This window comes from Nerophis ophidion, linkage group LG05 (genome assembly GCF_033978795.1).
Source record: "Nerophis ophidion isolate RoL-2023_Sa linkage group LG05, RoL_Noph_v1.0, whole genome shotgun sequence".
Classification (NCBI taxonomy): Eukaryota; Metazoa; Chordata; class Actinopteri; order Syngnathiformes; family Syngnathidae; genus Nerophis; species Nerophis ophidion.
Window position 1 is genome coordinate 8,285,243 of NC_084615.1, and position 17,243 is coordinate 8,302,485.

The 17,243-nt window shown below is 38.9% G+C and overlaps 1 protein-coding gene across 1 annotated transcript in view; it reads right to left on the reverse strand.

Moving 5' to 3' along the window:
- LOC133552602 (F-box and WD repeat domain-containing 11-B) overlaps positions 1-17,243 on the reverse strand; it is a 68,454-nt gene that overhangs the window by 15,476 nt on the left and 35,735 nt on the right. Inside the window, exons 3-7 of the mRNA XM_061899886.1 lie at positions 12,279-12,498; positions 11,968-12,154; positions 10,154-10,244; positions 9,720-9,857; positions 5,558-5,676 (exon numbers count right to left, since the gene is read on the reverse strand). Of these exons, the coding sequence (XP_061755870.1) occupies positions 5,558-5,676; positions 9,720-9,857; positions 10,154-10,244; positions 11,968-12,154; positions 12,279-12,498 (755 nt within the window). The remainder of the gene's footprint in view (positions 1-5,557; positions 5,677-9,719; positions 9,858-10,153; positions 10,245-11,967; positions 12,155-12,278; positions 12,499-17,243) is intronic.

Below are 17,243 nucleotides of genomic sequence, written 5' to 3' on the forward strand. Positions count from 1 at the left end.
GTTAAACAAAAATCAGTTAATACCATTAATGTGGCAGTTTACTGAATTAGTTGATAAATGACGTAAATAAGCATCATTTTATGAATGTAATGTAAGGTTGCCCTCTTCTGGCCATCAAGAACAATGCAGGTTAAAGGCACCATCATGGTCACCAATGGGCACAATAAAGGTAACTGATCATCAGCATTGACAAATAAATTTAGTGTTAGGAATGATATATATATGTATATATATATATATATACTGTATATATATATATATATATATATATATATATATATATACACATACACATATACCCATTGAATGAGAAGGTGTAAATAAAAAAATGTAAAAATATGTGTGTGTGTATATATATATATATACACACGCACATTTTTTTATTTACATTTTTAAAAAAATATGTGTGTGTGTGTATATATATATATATGTATATATATATATATATATATATACACACACACACACACACACATATTTTTACATTTTTTTATTTACACCTTCTCATTCAATGGGTTTTGTTTATTTTAATGACTATTTACATTGTCGCTTGTCACTGAAGCATCAAAACTACGACTGAACACGTGGAGTTATGTACTTAACAAAAGAAGGTGAAATGACTGAAAACACGTTTTATATTCTAGTTTCTTCAAAATAGCCCCCCTTTGTTCTTAATTACTGCTTTGCACACTCTTTGCATTTTCTTAATGAGCTTCAAGAGGTAGTCACCTGAAATGGTTTTTGAAACCATGAAAATATAGAACACTCATTGTATTAGACGGTGTGTGTGTGTGAGTATATATATATATATATATATATATATATATATATATATATATATATGTCTTAATTGGATTATCCAGAGAATAGTGCTCGATACCGTGGTAGAGCGCAATATCAGAGACGATTGAGGGAACCCCTCATGAAACAGTTCTGTAGAGATGAAGTAGTCTTGTGATCTTTCCAACACATACACATATACATATACATATATATATATATATATATATATATATATATATATTTTTTTTTTTTTTTTTTAATATATATATATTTGTATGTGTGGGGAAAATCACGGCATCGAGCACTATTCTCTGGATAATCCAAGAATATATATATATATATATATATATATATATATATATATATATATATATATATATATATATATATATATATATATATGTCTTGATTGGATTATCCAGAGAATAGTGCTCGATACCGTGGTAGAGCGCAATATGTAGGTGTGGGAAAAATCACAAGACTACTTCATCTCTACAGAACTGTTTCATGAGGGGTTCCCTCAATCATCAGGAGATTTTAATGGAAGCATTCACATACAATGGTTTATATAGGGCACAGAGTGGGTAGATACAGGCAGGCGTAGGGTGTGGTGATTGGCTCATGTGTTACCTAGGAGGTGTTTCCGTCTGTGGCGGCATGTTGAAATGATTTCACTGCGCTTGTTGAGGGATGATAGATCTGGATGATATATAATAAACAGTTTCTCTTTTAAGCATAGGTTGCATCTTTTATTACCACTGTTGTAAGGTGTGCTGGATGCAAGAATTTGCCATGTTATTGAATATTCAACATTATTGTCTTTGAGGTTCCAAATGTGTTTGCTGAGTTCTGCAGAATTCCGCAAAGTCTGGTTTCTAAAGGAGGCGTTGTGATTATTCCATCTTGTTTTGAAAGCTCCTTCGGTTAATCCTACGTACGTGTCGGATGTGTTAATGTCCTTGCGTATTACCTTTGCTTGGTAAACGACTGATGTCTGTAAGCACCTTCCGTTGAGAGGGCAATCAGGTTTCTTGCGACAGTTACATTCCTTATTGGTTTCAGAGTCGTTTAGTCTGGGGGTAGGCAGTCCTTTTGTAATTGCTTTGTTGTGGTTTGAAATGATTTGTTGTATGTTATTCATACAGCTGTAGCTCAATTTAATGTTGTTCTTGTTGAATATTTTTCTTAGGGTGTTGCCTTTGGGGAAGTGTTTGTCGATCAGAGTGCCGCCACAGACGGAAACACCCCCTAGGTAACACATGAGCCAATCACCACACCCTACGCCTGCCTGTACCCACCCACTCTGTGCCCTATATAAACCATTGTATGAGAAGTAGTCTTGTGATTTTTCCCACACCTACATATATATATATATATATATATATATAATGTGTGTGTTTATACACATACATACACATGTATGTAAAACCTAAAAAAGTGACTTTGTAAATGCATTTGTAAATGTTCTCATTTTAACAGACTTGAACAGATGCAGTCTTTTATTAACCAAAATAAAACACCAAGTCTATCTAGTAAAGTTAACACATCAAGAAAACAATAACATTTTTCAGAGTATTTTATATATGTAAAACTTTTTTCCTTTTTTCTCTGCTTCCGATAATATAAAATAAATAAAACAGACCCGTCATTCACAGTACGAGCATTCGTTACTAATATTGGTTTAGGGAACCGCTTTAACAAATAAATGTCTGCATTTGTCACAATTAGATGTTGAAACGTTTCCCTCAGATCATATGAACACATACATTAATGTTTAACGTTATCCAAGGTTTTAAACCTTATTAAAAGACAGAACATAAAGTTATTTACCTACAAGTTTTGGTTTCATTCAGTCATTTAGGGGACGGCGTGGCGCGGTCGGGAGCGTGGCCATGCCAGCAACCTGAGGGTTCCTGGTTCAATCCCCATCTACCAACCTAGTCACGTCTGTTGTGTCCTTGAGCAAGACACTTCACCCTTGCTCCTGATGGGTCGTGGTTAGGGCCTTGCATGGCAGCTCCCGCCATCAGTGTGTGTGAATGGGTGAATGTGGAAATAGTGTCAAAGCGCTTTGAGTACCTTGAAGGTAGAAAAGTGCTATACAAGTATAACCCATTCACCGTTTACATTTATTTAGTCCAGTGTGCAGAGTGTGCACCTTATTATGCGCATTGGCGATTACAACATTATTTCCCATGCTGCTCTATATATGGTAAGTACCTCGGTTTAGAGGTCACGGTTCGGTTCATTTTCGGTACAGTAAGAAAACAACAAAATATACATTTTTTGGTTATCTATTTACCAAATTTGTAAACAATGGCATAACATAAATATACACACACAGAGTCCATTGCCAGGGTTAATGTGGTCAACATATATATAAAATAAAAACTAAATAAGGCTCAGAATGGTTTCTTAACAAAACCTTTTTAAATATAAAGTGCTTTTTTTGATTGATTGATTGATTGAGACTTTTATTAGTAGATTGCACAGTACAGTACATATTCCGTACAATTGACCACTGAATGCAAACACCCCAATAAGTTTTTCAACTTGTTTAGGTCAGCGTCCGTGTTCATCAACACCATTTTGATATTTTTCATTTTCAAACCATAACAAAATATATGGATTTTTTTGTTTGTTCCTTATGGCTCCTGGGGAGCACAAAGGGTCTCAGTCACTAAAATGTTAAAAATAAGTCAATTATTATTATTTTTTTTTATTTAATGCTTACAGTAAATCTCTATAACAACTTGAGGTTGATATAAAGTAAAACAAATAAGGTTTTATGCCTTTTCTGTCAAAGACAAGTTTTTTTTTTATAGTAAAACGGAAATATGCAGTATTTAGATAGATAAATAATACTTTATTGATTCCTTCAGGAGAGTTCCTTTTTTTAGCAATTAAAGCCCTCAAAATAATGCAGGACACCATTGATTTTAGTTATTTAATATTTTTGGGCAATCACAGTGAAAAGTTGAATAAAATCCTACTAAATAAATTTGAGATCCGAAAGGTTCCCCACTCATAAAATGATGCATTTTTATTAGTTGTTTTTTTTTTACTTTTAACACTCAAGATCAACTTCCGATATATTTAAGTTTGAACTATTATTTTGTTTATTTTATGCTCTTTTGTCAAAACTTTGATGTTTTTATATGGGAACCACACAACATATGCAATATTTTTTCAACATAAAACATTTTAAAGTGATATTTTTTAAGTAATAATTTATAACATAGATTTCTTTGTCCTTTTTTTTTTAGCAATGGAAAAAAAAAGAAAATATAGACAAAAGGATGTATGGCAGCTTTGTGTCAACATTGCCACTTTTTCTCATTAGATTTCACCTCATTCCACTTTTTTTAAATGCTTTTTTTAAATTTTCACAATACTATCAATTTTGCAATTTTTGCAGAATGTGCGGCTGGCCGGTAAACGATTAGCTGCGGACCTCAAATGGCCCCCGGGGCCGCACTTTGGACACCCCTGAAATACACGTACCGTTACACCCCTAGTTATAATCGTATAAAGTCAGCTTAATGTGGGTCAATACACACCAGGAAGTGACGCTATTTTCGCCATAGCTAGTGTAATAGATGCGTTACACAAAATAAAAAAGCATGGTCATCCATACGCTAAAACAAGACAATATTCAAACTTATACAAACTAGGGATGCACCGATTAATCGGTAACCGAATATGGCAAAAAAAGCCACATTCGGCCTTCGGTGGAATGAGTTAAAAACAAAGCCGAATAGTGGCGTGTGACGCAATTTTTTGACGCGGTGACGCAATCAACCAACGTGCAGTGACGTGGTGACATTGGGATATGTTGTGTACCTGTATAAGTGTATGAGGTTACAAGCACACACTTATTGAGATTTAGTGGGGCCTCTGTTTACATTATTAGCCTGTTGTGTAGGCTACCTGTATAAGTGTATGAGGTTACAAGCACACACTTAATTGAGATTTACTTAAGCCTTCTGTTTACATTATTAGCATATCTACTGTGGCTAAGCAGACTTTTGCCAAAAGGACAATAATTCATTTGTTGTGGGTTTATCCACTTTAATGCACTTCATTTTTTTTGGAATGCATGTTTTGTTTGAAGGCCTAATATAAATGAAAAACTGTGCTCTTTTTGAAAAGCAAAGACTACTGGAATATTAAATAAATGTCGATAGTCAATAAAAATTTACTTTATTTGTAAAACATGTCTAAATATTTATTCTAAGCTATTTATGCAATATTCAAAAAATTGTGACAAAACTGCATTCATTATTCGGTATTCGGCCAAGCGTTTAAATTTTATTCGGCTTCGGCTATGGCCACAAATTTTCATTTCGGTGCATCCCTAATACAAACCATAAAAACACTTATTTAAGTGTGTGATGATGGGATATAATTAATCTTATTCCCACTATTATACATCGCTGTCCCAAGTCTCGTGACAGAGTGATACTTCCTTTTTTTACCACGCCTACATACCATCTTTGTGTCACATGGCAGTACCGTTGTTGCTCTCAGTCAAGCAGCTCGTGGGCATATGGAGATTGCAACATTCGAGACTGAGAAATATAACGCTGAATGTGACTAATCGCAAATACAGCGATAATTTGATACCACCATATCACATATTTGAACATAAGCTTTCATGTGACGCCAATAAGTTGCTTACTGTGTACAGTAAATAAGGTCAAAAATATTGCTTGTGATACTGAGCAGCTTGAAAGGATGCAAGTCTGTAATAAGCGACAAGATGTGTTCATACCTAACAGTTGAGTCGGAAGACCCAGTGACGATGACCCTCTCATCATACTGGAGGCACAACACTGAACCTGTGTGACCGGTCAGTATTTTCAGACACTCCAGTGACTGTTTATCCCATATCTGTAGGTATACAGAGAAACAATAACACAGAGGACACACAAGGAGAGGAGAAAAATTAGTGATTTTGGATGAAGCGCAGATTTAGGTCATGCAAAGAAAGGCCATTTGTCATAGTGATGCTCGTGTTCTGTTCACGCCCCATTTCCCCGCTGCTGTACGTGTGCGGTTGCAGTGCAATTTAGTGCGTCCCTGGGCACGCGCCAGCCTCCTGCAGGACAATAAGATGGCAAATCCACTTCGTTTCCCTCCGTCCTCCCCTGCTCTTCTTCATCTCCTCTTCCTCTTCTCCCAGGCCGGGCAGATAAGTGGGACACAAGCCACCACTGGAGTTGAGCCCTTTTAGCCAATAATTGACGTGTTTGCTTTTTCACCGTCTGCTGGTTAAGGCCAGCGGCAGGAAGATGATGATGTGTATCGAGCCAAATGAAAGGGTACTCTCATAAGTATCCGGCTATCGTAGAAAATAACCACACGCACATTTATGTAGACTTCAATATGAAAGCGTGGGGTTGTCTCTTCTGATGATGCAGCACGCACTCCTCAGATCAATGCTAATTACTACATGCCAGTTGAGGCCATTAGGAGGGACGAAAATGTGCCGACAGTAAAGTTTCACTTCCTCATCCACGGAGGAAAACAAACCTTAAAGTCCAATGTGACATTAGATGCTATCAGTACACGCTGTGACATACGCCCCCGGAGTAAACTAGGGACTTTGTCGTCCTTTGAAGTACATTTCTGCTCCATGTTTGGCCATACTGTGATTCTGTTCATCCGAATGGAATATATTTTCTTAATAGTTTTTTTTTTTCATGTTTAATTTTAATATATTCATCTCAAATACTTTCAGAGGTTAACAATACACTGGGAAACCATTTTAGCCGAATAGAGGAGCAAAACGATGAACATTTCTTTGGAGAATTAAAAAGGCTGTTTTAAAATTGTCTATATTTTTCACAAATAGTCATTTTATGTAGTAAACATTTTTTCCTGCCTTAAAGGGACGGCGTGGCGCAGTGGGAGAGTGGCCGTGCGCAACCCGAGGGTCCCTGGTTCAAATCCCACCTAGTACCAACTTCATCACGTCCGTTGTGTCCTGAGCAAGAAACTTCACCCTTGATCCTGATGGGTGCTGGTTGGCGCCTTGCATGGCAGCTCCCTCCATCAGTGTGTGAATGTGTGTGTGATTGGGTAAATGTGGAAGTAGTGTCAAAGCGCTTTGAGTACCTTGAAGGTAGAAAAGCGCTATACAAGTACAACCCATTTATTTATTTATTTAAAGAAAATGATTGGTGTTTACGGCTGTCACTCGCCCTGTCTCGTCAACACGTACACATGTGCACGCATACAAAATCATTTCAATAGAAGCAACAAACAATTTGCAGTTGTGTTGTTGTTGTTGTTATGATACTTTATACAATGACAGGCAACCAAAAACGCCCAACGCATGTAATATGTACACACCTAGTGTACTTAGGTCCTTGAAGCTGTAAAAGTTAAAGTAAAAGTGCTAATGATAGTCTCACACACACACACACACACACACACACACACACACACACACACACTAGGTGTGGTGAAATTTGTCCTCTCCATTTGACTCATCACCCTTGTTAACCCCCTGGGAGGTGAGGGGAGCAGTGGGCATCAGAGGTGCCGCGCCCGGGAGTCATTTTTGGGGGTTTAACCCCCAATTCCAAGCCTTGATGCTGAGTGCCAAGCAGGGAGGTAATGGCTCCCATTTTTATAGTCTTAGGTATGACTCAGCTGGGGTTTGAACTCACAACCTACCAATCTCAGGGTGGACGCTCTAACCACTGATTTGGCCTAAAAAGGGCGGGTTGTACTGCATAATACACATTGGAAAGTTAACACACTCTTGGCTTTTGTGTAAATGTTGTTAAAAGCTCCTTTAAGAGTGCAAAAACATTTTTGGATTCATATTTTATACCAACTCAGTGGCCTTGTGGTTACCGCCCTGAAATCGGTAGGTTGTGAGTTCGCCAGATAGTCGAACCTTGGATTCAGGAGGAACAGTGTGGTTTTCGTCCTGGTCGTGGAACTGTGGACCAGCTCTATACCCTCAACAGGGTTCTTGAGGGTGCATGGGAGTTTGCCCAACCAGTCTTCATGTGCTTTGTGGACTTGGAGAAGGCATTTGACCGTGTCCCTCGGGAAGTCCTGTAAGGAATGCTCAGAGAGTATGGGATTGAGGGAGTCCGCTCCCTGTATGATCAGTGTCAGAGCTTGGTCCGCATTGCCGGCAGTAAGTCAGACCCGTTTCCAGGGAGGGTTGGACTCGGCCAAGGCTGCCCTTTGTCACCGATTCTGTTCATAACTTTTACGGACAGAATTTCTAGGCACAGTCAAGACGTTGAGGGGTTCCTGTTTGGTGGCCGCGGGATTAGGTCTCTGCTTTTTGCAGATGATGTGGTCCTCATGGCTTCATCTGACCGGGATCTTCAACTCTCACTGGATCGGTTCGCAGCCGAGTGTGAAGCGACCGGAATGAGAATCAGCACCTCCAAGTCAGAGTCCATGGTTCTCACCCGGAAAAGAGTGGAGTGCCATCTCCGGGTTGGGGAGGAGACCTTGCCCCAAGTGGAGGAGTTCAAGTACCTCAGAGTCTTCTTCACGAGTGAGGGAAGAGTGAATCGTGAGATCGAGAGGCGGATCGGTGCGGCATTTTCAGTAATGCTGACGTTGTACCGATCTGTTGTGGTGAAGAAGGAGCTGAGCCGGAAGGTAAATCTCTCCATTTACCGGTCGATTTACGTTCTCATCCTCACCTATGGTCATGAGCTTTGGGTTATGACCGAAAGGACAAGACCACGGGTACAAGCAGCCGAAATGAGTTTCCTCTGCCGGGTGGCAGGGCTCCCTTAGAGTTAGGGTGAGAAGCTCTGTCATCCGGGAAGAGCTTAAAGTAAAGCCGCTGCTCCTCCACATGGAGAGGAGCCAGATGGGGTGGTTCGGGCATCTGGTCAGGATGCCACCCGAACGCCTCCCTACGGAGGTGTTTAGGGCACGTCCGACCGGTAGGAGGCCACGGGGAAGACCCAGGACACGTTAAGAAGACTATGTCTCCCAGCTGGCCTGGGAACGCCTCAGGATCCCCCGGGAGGAGATGGACGAAGTGGCTGGGGAGAGGGAAGTCTGGGCTTCCCTGTTTAGGCTGCTGCCCCCGCGACCCAACCTCGGATAAGCGGAAGAAGATGGATGGATGGATGGAGTTTAAACCCCGGCCAAGTCATTCCAAAGAATTTAAAAAATGGGACCCATTACCTCCCTCCTTGGCACTCAGCATCAAGGGTTGGAATTGGGGGTTAAATCACCAAAAATGATTCCCGGGCATGGCCACTGCTGCTGCCCACTGCTCCCCTCACCTCCCAGGGGGTGAATAAGGGGATGGGTCGAATGCAGAGGACAAATTTCACCACACCTCGTGTGTGTGTGACAATCATTGATACTTTAACTTTAACTACTTTTTTGCTCAAATCTCTTGATCCAACTCCAGTCCTAAATAAAAATACACATTCCATGTTATTTTTCTCTTTATTTTAACACTGTGAATGTTCATTTAATTAATAATGATTATTTAGGACTGATGGTGATTGAAAGATTTGAGCAAAAATCAGAAAAAGCACGAGTCGTTTTCATTAAACTTCAATGGAATGATTTGGTTGAGTTGTATGTGTTACTTAATGATTGATGCAGGTTTGTGGGAGGAATGAACTAATTTGCGAAATCAGCTGTCATTTTAAAGGAACAGGGGTAGGGTTTAATAAGCTCTGCTTCTTCCTACTCCGTTGAAAAGAAAAAAACTGGAAATTGTGATGTATCATGTTGTAGGTTCGAAATTAAACTCAAACTCAATTCTATATTTTGGTTAACATTCACAACCAGAGGGACATTACATTGGGACGTAAGAAACTGGAAAACAATTTTGTCAATGCAATCGTGAATTTGTATCAATAATGAAGCACCTTAGCAAATACAAACGACCTCAAGACTTTGAACATTGTAAAAACATACACACAAACCTTAATGGAATTGTCCCTAAGGCCACTGATGATCTTGTCGTCATCGTACTGGAGACAATAAACGCCTTTACTGTTTTCCGAGCGACACTGAATCCTCTGCAAATTGTGTCTGCCACATCGCCAGTTAGCCTCAATAGTCTGCAAGAAAAGTTAGTACAGAAATGAGAAACAATAGAAAAAGCATACAAAAATAAGATGATGTACATAAATACAGTATGTTATTAAAGGAAAATACAACTAATTGTCAAAAATGAAAGATGTGGTTAGTTTAAAATTGGGAAATGTTAAAGAGTTAAAACATTTTTGATGAAACCGTGTAATATCCACGACATTGGTTGGTCTGTGATGTATCCTGTAAACTCCCATGTAGATCGAGAATTTTGTTTCATACTTAGAGTTACACAAAAGTTCACATTTGCTTTGACTTCTCCTACCTCTATGTCTTGGATGATTTTGGGATAAAGGGAGTGATAGTAAGAGTTGGGTGGGACTTCAGATGTGCGGTTTTTGAACAGATATTTCTCCCTGTTGGGAAAATAAAGATGAGTTATATTTTGTTTCTTCGTAACCACATTCCACACTTAATGCTTGTACAGTATGGTCTTGGACCTATCCAAACTTTTAATGTACAGTACAGGCCAAAAGTTTTGACAGACCTTATCGTTTCAATGGGTTTTCTTTATGTTCATGACTATTTACATTGTAGATTGTCACTGAAGGCATCAAAACTAGGACTACCTCGAGAAAAGGCCTAGGCAATTATTTTGACTCGGGGGCCACATTTAGAGAAAAAAATGTGTCTGGGGGCCGGTATATCTATCCATCTATGTACAGTATATAATATATAAATATACGCACACACACACACACACACACACACACACACACACACACACACACACACACACACACACACACACACACACACACAAATGTAGAAGCTGTGACAATCTGCTGTACAATGTGTGTGTTTGGGTCCTATTTTTAGGAACAATAATACAAAAAATCACAGTAATGTCTGATTGAATGCTAAAAACGTTATGACAGACCGCCTTAACGGAATGGAATTTTAAATTTTCTACTGAATGAGACACCCAGAATGTACATTAATAAAGAATGTGGGATTTACGATATTATTTCCAAGAACGATAAAACACTGAATATTGACAACATATGAACGTCACACCCCCTCTCCATCCACACTACTTACAGTCAAGCGAAACACAACAAAAATGCATCAAACACGGCGAAATATGGATGGGCAAAAAATATATTAAAAAAACACGTACAATCTGATACATCACTTTTCTTGTAGAACTTTGTTGTAAAAATCTCCTTCCGCATCTGTCCCTGACACCCACATTTCAGGCCCCTGTGGAAACACTGTGGAAACGCTCCCCACCCACATTGCTTGGTGCCTTGTCTGAGCTTCTGAGACTTAGATTACCATAGTAACTAAGTAAATTACCATAGTAACTAATTAGTGAAGTGAAGTGAATTATACTTATATAGTGCTTTTCTCTAGTGACTCAAAGCACTTTACTTAGTGACACCCAATATCTAAGTTACATTTAAACCAGTGTGGGTGGCACTGGGAGCGGGTGGGTAAAGTGTCTTGCCCAAGGACACAACAGCAGTGACTAGGATGGCGGAAGCGGGAATCGAACCTGCACTCTACCAACCGAGCTATACCGCCCCTTAGATGACCATAGTAACTAGCATATAATTCGAAAGCACATATTTTAACCATTTAAATACTTTGTATAGTTCAAGACTTTCGGTCATTAGAAAACATCACTGCACATTTATTATTATTTATTACACTTTCCATCTTAAAGATCTAAAACATATATTTGGGAATGTCCGGCGGGCCAGATTGGAATGCTTAACAGGCCACATGTGGCCCCCGGGCCTAAAATGGCCCACGTCTGCTCTAGAAGCTCATAAGAATGTCAAGAGTGTGCAAAGCAGTAATCCGAGCAAAGGGTAACTATTTTGAAGAAACTAAAATATAAAACATGTTTTCAGTTATTTCACCTTGTTTACATAACTCCAAATGTGTTCATTCATAGTTTTGATCCCTTCAGTGACAACCTACAATGTAAATAGTCATGAATACAAAGAAAACACATTTAATGAGAAGGTGTGTCCAAACTTTTGGCCTGCACTGTACATACCAGAAAGTATGATACAAACACTACAATATTTTCTTAAGTAGGCTTTAAAAATACAGTATATATTAACTTACCACTGGTGTCTTTCGGACAGCCCTTTCCACAGCGGGTCAGTGCGGACCATACGTTCTATGAGCTTTTTCCACAGCATACCCTCGGAGATGACCCTCTGCCACTCCTTACACACCAGCTCAGCCGCACAAAGCGAACGTGCATCCAGGAAAGACAAAATGTTCTCTGCTATGTGATCTAAGCCTTGAGCTGCAAAAGACCGGACAAATGTATCACATACATGACGTGACAAAACGCTTATAAAATGTGTTCAGGACTCAATCCAATTCACGTTGGAATATGTTCACAGGATATTCCGGTTAGCTGTACGTACCTGGTAGCGCTGTGATGAAGTCCCTCTGCAGCATGGGTTTGAGGTAGGAGTTAATGTGGCCGTGCTGGTAATGGCACATTCGGGATATCAGACGCTCAACAAATTCCACTTGGTCGGCCTCCGACCACTGGTCGAACAGGGCAATGCAGTGTTCCTTCTCCTTCTCGTAGTTCCCTTCTGACGGGCGCTTACGGGACCCCACAACGGGACCATTACTAAGCTGTGAGGAGAACAAATCATTCAGGTTATAAGTGACTGTTAGGGAAATGGAGGCTCCAACAGCAGCAATATCATATTATCGAATATATTCGATATATCTCAGGTTTGTCTCTGTGCGATGTAGAAAATGACTATATCGTGATATTCGAGTATACGTTCTCACGCAGTTGCTTTTAGCTGCGGGCATCACACTACAGGCTCTTCTCACTCTTTCTTGTCTTTCCTTCTCACAGAGACATAAAACAAGCGCACCTTCTTACAAACGTCACATACTGTCGCGCGTTCAACGTCATACGCCCTCGCCGATCAGAGAGGTAGCTGAATACGTAACGTTAGCTGTGGTGCGAGTGGTAATACGAGAGAAAGAAGGTGCGAATCTGGTAACAAATGAAGGAAGAAATAGTTCCCAAGAAAAACTGGAGGGAGTCGGTTTGGCTTCAATATGTCAAGTATGCGGCAAAAGCGTTGCTACAAAAAGCAGCATTACGGCTAATTTGCGGCATCATTTGAAAAGTCACCCGCTAGACCAGGGGTAGGGAACCTATGGCTCTAGAGCCAGATGTGGCTCTTTTGATGACCGCACCTAAATTTCAGACAAATCTTAGCTGACATTGCTTAACACAATAAGTAATGAATAATTCCACTGGTAATCACAATAACGTTCAAAATATAAAACATTCTCATGCATTTTAATCCGTCCATCCGGTTTCTACCGCACTTGTTCAAGAAGTCACATTAATGGTAAGAAGTATTTTATTTATTGTTGGTTAGCGTCAGAATAACAATGTTATTAAAAAGAATTAGAGACTTATTATATTCTGAAAAATGTTGGTGTTACTTAAAAATGCACGCATTTAGTTGTATTTAGTTTGAAAAATATATATTATATGGCTCTCACAGAAATACTTTCTAAAATATTTGGCTTGTATGGCTCTCTCACCCAAAAAGGTTCCCCACCCCTGCGCTATATATTAAATAGTGCTTGAAACTCTGCATGTCAACATCTCCTGCCGGTGCCACACTCACAAAATGCCGAAGCAACCTGCACATAAACGCCCTTTCCACATCAACACCGTATGAAAAAAATAGTCAACAGAAGGAGATAACGTCCGCAGTAACCTACCACATAGCGAAGGTCATACGCTGTTTGATTTCTTATTCTGCAGCTAATTTTATTGGACAGTTATTGAAATATATTGTGGGACATTATGCACAAAAGTGCACTTTATTTATTTTAAACTATTGTAGTGGCATTCTGCACAAAAGTGAACTTTAATTTAGTGTTGTTTTGATATGTCATCTTAGTGACATCATGCACAAAAGTGCACTAAAAGCTTGTTTTAAAATGTTTCTGACAATCTTGCACTTTCTGTTTTGAAATGACATGAATGTTTGTGGCGCTGCTTAATAACTGTTTAATAAATATAGTTTTGGTAAATTGACTTAATTGAGATTTCCCTCTCTGCATGAAAGTTTAAAAGTAGCATATATTAATGCAGTATGAACAAGAATGTTTTGATGTAGACACAGAATCATCACACTGCTGTGATTATATGCATCAAGTGTTCATTCAAGGCTAAGGCTAAAATATCGAGATATATATCGTGTATCATGACATGGCCTAAAATATCGAGATATTAATAAAAGGCCATATCGCGCATCATATGCATGATACAAGACAGTGGCAATATACAGTAATTAGGCAAATGATATAATATAATAGTTAAAGTGTGAATAAAAGTGTATGTTCAATACAAGCCAAGACAAAGTAATGTTATTGCTAGGTTCTTACTGTTGTCACGTCCGGCTCCCGTCCCGCCCAATGAATACTGGTGGTGGTCAAGCTCGCTATGTTTTCAGTGGGTACTCGCCGCCATTTAGGCTTTCTCGAAGGAAAAATGCCCTATGCTTGAGCTGTTTTCAACTGTGCGAAGTTATCAAAAAGGGCGGGTTCAAGATTTGTGGAAACAACGAAGAGAAAAGCTCACACTCTAGTCCAAGGGAGAATAATGCATGAGTTTGCAGTGACCTCTTTGTTAATGGTTTGTTTGGTATACTTTTAACTGTTATTATTTCCCATTTAAGAATTATCTTCAGTTTCAGTTTCAGAACATGCATGCGATACAATGTAATGCATCACACAATTCCAGTTGCTTCATTCCAGCACGTTCGAAAAGGAGTTGGAAGAAACAGAGCTTATTTAATCCAACCCCTTTTCATACCATAGCCATTTTATCCAATGTCCTTGTTCTCTGTAACAGAACAGTGAACAAATAAATAATAAATACATAAATAATTTACCACAGTAAGCATACAAATATTAAATACATGAATAATCTTTTTCCTAATTTAAAAAAAAAAGGAAAAAAAGAACAACGAAATAAGATTCAAGATGTTCATATTTCTTGTTCTGTGTACTTTGTAGTTTGAACAGTCTCTTAAACTAAATCATATTGGAGCTTTGTCTGATTTCTTTGGTCAATCCGTTCCATAATTTCATTCCACATACTGATATACTGAAGGTCTTAAGTGTTGTACGAGCATACATGTTTTAAATTAGATTTCTCCTCTTTTGTTGGGAAGAATTGTTGAACATTTTTAGCTAGCAGGTTATAGTTTGCTTTTATTTTTGTTTTTTTTAGCTGTTTGCAAATGCACCAAATCATCGAATTTCAATAATTGTGATTTAATAAATAAAGGGTTTGTATGTTCTCTATATCCAACATTATATATTATTCTAATTGATCTTTTTTGTAACACAGATAGTGAATGAAGTGTACTTTTGTAGTTGTTTCCCCATATTTCTACACAATAACTCAAGATATGTAACATTAGTGAGCGGTAGAGAATATGAAGTGATTTTTGGTCTAGAACATGTTTTGCTTTATTCATTATTGATGTGTTTCTTGCTACTTTATGTTGTGTATTTTTTACATGAGATTTCCAGTTTATTTTACCATCTATTACTGGGGTCGGGAACCTTTTTGGCTGAGAGAGCCATGAAAGCCAAATATTTTAAAATTTATTTTTTAACACTGAATATAACTAAATGCGTGAATTTCTTAAGTAAGACCAACATTTTTAGAGTATAATAAGTCTATAATTATTTTTAATAACATTGTTATTTCTCAAACAGGTGCGGTAGAAAACGGATGGATGGATAAAAATGCATGAGAATGTTTTATATTTTGAACGTTATTTTTAACATCGTGATTACCAGCGGAATTATTCATTACTTATCGTGTTAAGCAATGTCAGCTAAGATTTATCTGAGAGCCAGATGCAGTCATCAAAAGAGCCACATCTGGCTCTAGAGCAGTGGTTCTTAACCTGGGTTCGATCGAACCCTAGGGGTTCGGTGAGTCGGCCTCAGGGGTTCGGCGGAGGTCAAAACACAACCGACTCATCGTGTAAATACAAACTTCTCCCTTTCGGCGTATTACGGATATGGCAACAGCTGACTGATTTGCAAGTGTGTAAATTTGAAGTGAAAATTAAAGTGTGTTGGTTTTGTTGTTTGAACAAGGTGATGTTCATGCACGGATCATTTTGTGCACCAGTAAAAAAAAAAAAAACATGGTAACACTTTAGTATGGGGAACATATTCACCATTCATCAGTTGCTTATTGACATGCAAATTAGTAACATAGTGGCTCTATATTAGTCATTATTAAGTACTCATGAATGCCTTATTCGGCATGGCCTTAATATAACCCCAACCCTCTAACCCTGACCCTAACCCTTACCAAATAACTCTAAATTAAGTCTTTATTACTTAGAATATGTTTCCGTAGTGTTCAAATAACTCTAAATTAAGTCTTTGTTACTTAGAATATGTTACCCATACTAAAGTGTTCCGAAAAACATTTAACTTTGTCTTGAATTTGAAAAACATTACATTTTTCACTAAAGAAGGGTTCGGTGAATGCGCATATGAAACTGGTGGGGTTCGGTACCTCCAACAAGGTTAAGAACCACTCCTCTAGAGCCATAGGTTCCCTACCCCTGATCTATTATTAGGATCCCCCCTCCCCCCACCCCTTGTGCGTCGGTTGAGGTGGGCGGGGTTTGGTGGTAGCGGGGGTGTATAATGTAGCCCGGAAGAGTTAGGGATGCATGGGATTCTGGGTATTTGTTCTGTTGTGTTACGGTGCGGATGTTCTCCCAAAAGGTGTTTGTCATTCTTGTTTAGTGCGGGTTCACAGTGTGGCGCATATTAGTAAGAGTGTTAATGTTGTTTATTCGGCCACCTTCAGAGTGACCTGTATGGCTGTTGAACAAGTATGCTTTGCGGTCACTCACCTGTGTCTGCAGGAACCCCATACAACATGTGAATGGGCTGGCAAGCTATTAGTCACGGTTGTAGAGGGCGTCAAACGTATTGCCATCATAGCACGCCCTTATTATTATCGTTTGGGTGAAAATCAGCAGACACTCGAGGGGCTAGTTGCTGTGAAATTCGGGGGTCTCCGGAGAAATTGCGATGCCGTCAAGCGGCATTTAAATAAAACTCGCAGGCCGAACTAATTTCAAATTTTCACATTAAGGTGCGGGCCGCGTGACTGAGACCCCTGGTTTATACAAAGCACCAAGCAACAAAAAAAAACATTGTACGCCGTGTTATTTCATTTTAAATTTCAAAAAGTTTTGTGGCTTCCATTGTTTTTTTTATTTTGTGAAACGGGTCAAAATGGTTCTTTGAGTTGTGAAGGTTGCCGACCCCTGTTATAGCTGAATGAAAACTTT